Here is a 3813-nt window from a genome sequence, read left to right as displayed (position 1 = left end):
TTTGTCAATAGTGCTCAGAAAAAAATTGCTGGTATGACATGTTTGCCATGAGGACAGTCACTGTATTTGTTAACACCAATTACTGCAGCTTCATTTGCTGATGGCCCTACACCCATCTAACTTTGCATGCTCAGTCATTTAATTTGCAGGTTGTTAGTATCGACCTTACAATCTAATCAGAGATATGGTAATTAACAGTGGGACATGCAGTAATAGATGACTAACTAGTCGATTACTATTGTACTTATATAGGACCACACGTGCACATAGAGCAGAACTACTTGCTATGCAATTAACTAACTTATCTACAAGTATCAGCTACCATAATCAGCTGCAGTTTTTGGATGCAGTTAGCAAACCATGTAGCAACACTTTTCTTTGTAATCAAATATCCCCATGCCACCTTGGACGCTCGATTGATTGATCTCGTCCTGTACCATACACCTGCAAACTCTGCAAAGCTAGCATGATTCCACTCGTATGTTAACACGTTGTTTTGTTTACAAAAATGATAAGCCGACGATCGAGCTGGTGTTTAATCTCCAGCGTCGATGTATTTCAAATCAAAATGTTAATTGTGCATTCCAGGTAAATCCGGCATCCAACAAGGAGTGTATGAAAATGACCTTGACACTCGTTCACGTACTTGTAGTACGCCCAAGTCTTGAACCTTTGATCTATTATAATGGTAGGCTACCACTCTAGTGTCTGTGTCGTACAAGAAAACGATCTCTTTGAAAGGATGAAATCCAAATACTTGAGAGATGTATCCTTTGTACTGCCTATCTTCACCGGCGCTACCATTTTCATCATCAGAGTCGTTCCATTCGAATTCCTCTTCCTTTACTAGTGATTCCTTGTTTTTCTTTTTGGTGTCAATGTTATGCCATATCCATTGCTGGCCACCGTCGTTGAGAGTGTAGCCTGCTGCTAGCACTGGCCCTAGGTCTGCGTCATGCTTGAGCACCCACTCGTGCTCATGATCCATCGTCGTCGTCTCCATGCCACCGCCGTCGCCATTGATGCCACCACAGTATGAATTCGAATAAGAAGAATATGATGATTGATATTCCTTGAGGAACCAAATTTGGAGTCGACATAAACCAATAACCAATGCATAGTACACTCCCTCTTGGGATTTTCCTAAGTAAGGATCGACAGTAATATTTTGATTTCCCACAAAATCGCCAGGCAATTTGATAATCCTATACCTGTGATTTGCAATTGTGATTCTGATGACGCAATTGTTTTGGCAATGCACGTAGAGCGATCCCCGGAAGTAGACGGAGTAGGTGTCAAAGGGTTCCCACCCCGAGCTTGAGCACACCTCATCAATGGTGCCCATGGTGGCGTTCCCTTCCCGGACGAATGATCTCTCCTCCCACCGCCATGTACTCCCCTCTGGCTCTGTCCTCGAGGAGAAGACATGGAGGAGCAATGGCGAAGGCGGCCACTGGCCTGAAACCGTGGCTCGTCGGAGGACGTAGGGCATCAAGAACACCTGGTAGTGCGGCGACATGGCGGGGTCAAAGACGAGGGCGTGGTAGCCGTCGAGGATGATGTCGCTGCCCGGCGACTCTGGCGGGTAAGGGGGAAGGCGCGTCCATTGGCGCGTGGCTGGGTTGACGACATGGTGGTCGAGCAGGATGAGGCCGTTGCAGTGGTCGACTATGGTGAGAAGGGATTTTTCGATTTGATTGGTGTCGAGGTAGTCTAGGTCAAGGACGCCGGGGATGGGTGGCCTCCTCGTCCCCGCCGGCGAGGGGCGGGCGAAGAAGCCGCTCAGAGTTGGCACGCCGATCTGGACGAAGATGCCGCGGAGCGTGCAGGGGAGGAGCGCGGCCGTGGCGAGCAGGGAGCGGTCGTCTATGATGACGCGCCAGGACTGACAGACGCAGCGTGAGGCAGCGAGGCTGCGTCGCGGCAGGTGGCGGAGGACGTCGTCGGGTAAGAGGTGCATGGCCGCTACGGTTGACGCGCGTTAGTCTTGATTGATTGATTTAATAAGAGAGATCATAGATATATGCTATACTAGTACGAGTACGAGTAGTATATACATACGTGGACGTATGTCGTCGGACGAGGGAGGCAGAGCCAGCGAGTCTAAGGCCGATCCGTCTCTCGTTGCTCTCCTGGACCGATTTTTAATATATTTTAATTTTATTAATGCTAATCTACGTCGATTAAAAATACCAGGATTAAAAAGTCCCTTCACTATGGCATTAATTATGGACTGTGCTATGATATGAACAATATTAGAGGCAAAGCAGGAGACCATGTCAAAATGAAACCGAAGACTCTGGCAGTTGCATCATTCAGCAAGGTTACAGAGTTAATTGGGAAAAAGTATTAAAATATTGTTCAAGTACTCCATTGGTTAGTCAAGTACTCCATTGGTTAATTGGAAGGAAAATTAAGTAACCTGGAATTCATTGATCTGAAAACAAGCTTCCACTTCCAAAAAGAAAAAAAATCATTGATCTGAAAGACAGACAAACATCAATGAAGAACCTAAATGTATGCAAATCAATGTTAGAGCTGGCAAACATAACTAACTCTGCTCTGTGTTTAAAGATGGGGTTAATTTGATCCATGCCATTATAAATTTTCATGTTTTAAAATATACCATTATAATTCCGAGAAAACTAAGCGCATACGCGCTGGCGGCGCGCACTTTCTGGCAAGCCACGTCCCACGTGAGGCCCAGGCCTGTGTCCAACGATTATCCGGCATGTGTGCTACCGTGTGAATGGATTGGAGTATATTTCTACTCGCATGAGTTAGTTTTTTCGTGTTTTCTCTTAATCAAGCACGGATGAATTTTTTCACGATCTTTTTAAGTAACAGGTTAAAAAATATATATACGTCAAGTCAAATTTTGAAAATTAACTTTCACCCTATATTTGAAAACTTTCAACGCAGATTTGAAAACTTTCAACTCAAATTTGAAAACTTTTAACACAAAATGGAAAACTTTCAACTCGAAATTTGAATTTTTGAAGTTAAAATTTGAAAACTTTCAATATTTCATCTCAAATTTGAAAAACTTTCAACTCAAATTTAAAATTTTCAATCCAGATTTGAAAGCTTTCAACTCAAATTTGAAAACTTTCAAGTCAAAATTTAAAACTTTCAACTCAAAATTTAAAAACTTTCAACTTAAATTTGAAAACTTTCAACACAAAATTTTAAAACTTTCAATTCAAGATTTGAAAACTTTCAAATTGGCGAAGACATGGAGAAAACACCGTGGCTCGTCGTCCGAGGACGTAGGGCATCAAGAACAACTGGTAGTGCGGCGGCGACACGATGAGGGTCAAAGACGAGGGCGTGATAGCCGTCGAGGATGATTTCGCTGCCCGGCGGCGACGACTCCGGCGGCGAGTAAGGGAGAAGGCGCGTCCATTGGCGGGTGGCTGGGTTGACGACGTGGTGGTCGAGCAGGATGAGGCCGTTGCAGTGGTCGATTATGGTGAGAAGGGATTTTTCGATTTCGTCGGTGTCGAGGTAGTCCAGGTGGAGGGCGCCGGGGATGGGTGGCCTCGTCGTCTTCGTCCCTGCCGACGGCGAGGGGCGGGCGAAGAAGCCGCTGAGAGTTGGCACGCCGATCTGGACAAAGATGCCGCGGAGCGTGCAGGGGAGGAGCGCAGCCGCGGTGGGACCAAGAATCTGTGTTGACGAGAAAATAGAACACACCGGCCTGGGAGATCTGTTTAGCTCCTGTGCAGGTCCAAATCTTGATTAGATGCGAGCGTGCCAGACAGTTTGATCCTGCAACTGACAAGATATGCAAATAGTAGATCCAAACAGCCG

General features: G+C 45.7%; 1 protein-coding gene across 1 annotated transcript; it reads right to left on the bottom strand.

Annotated features, from left to right (window-relative positions):
- Window positions 1-571: 571 nt before the first annotated feature.
- On the bottom strand, window positions 572-1960 carry LOC107279703 (uncharacterized). The gene has a single exon (XM_026021823.2). It carries the CDS (start codon window positions 1958-1960, stop codon window positions 572-574), a length of 1389 nt encoding a protein of 462 aa, XP_025877608.1.
- Window positions 1961-3813: the final 1853 nt, after the last annotated feature.

Source organism: Oryza sativa, chromosome 12, assembly GCF_034140825.1.
Source record: "Oryza sativa Japonica Group chromosome 12, ASM3414082v1".
Classification (NCBI taxonomy): domain Eukaryota; kingdom Viridiplantae; phylum Streptophyta; class Magnoliopsida; order Poales; family Poaceae; genus Oryza; species Oryza sativa.
Note: the sequence above shows the minus strand (reverse complement) of the source record. Positions and strands in the feature narration are given on the sequence as shown.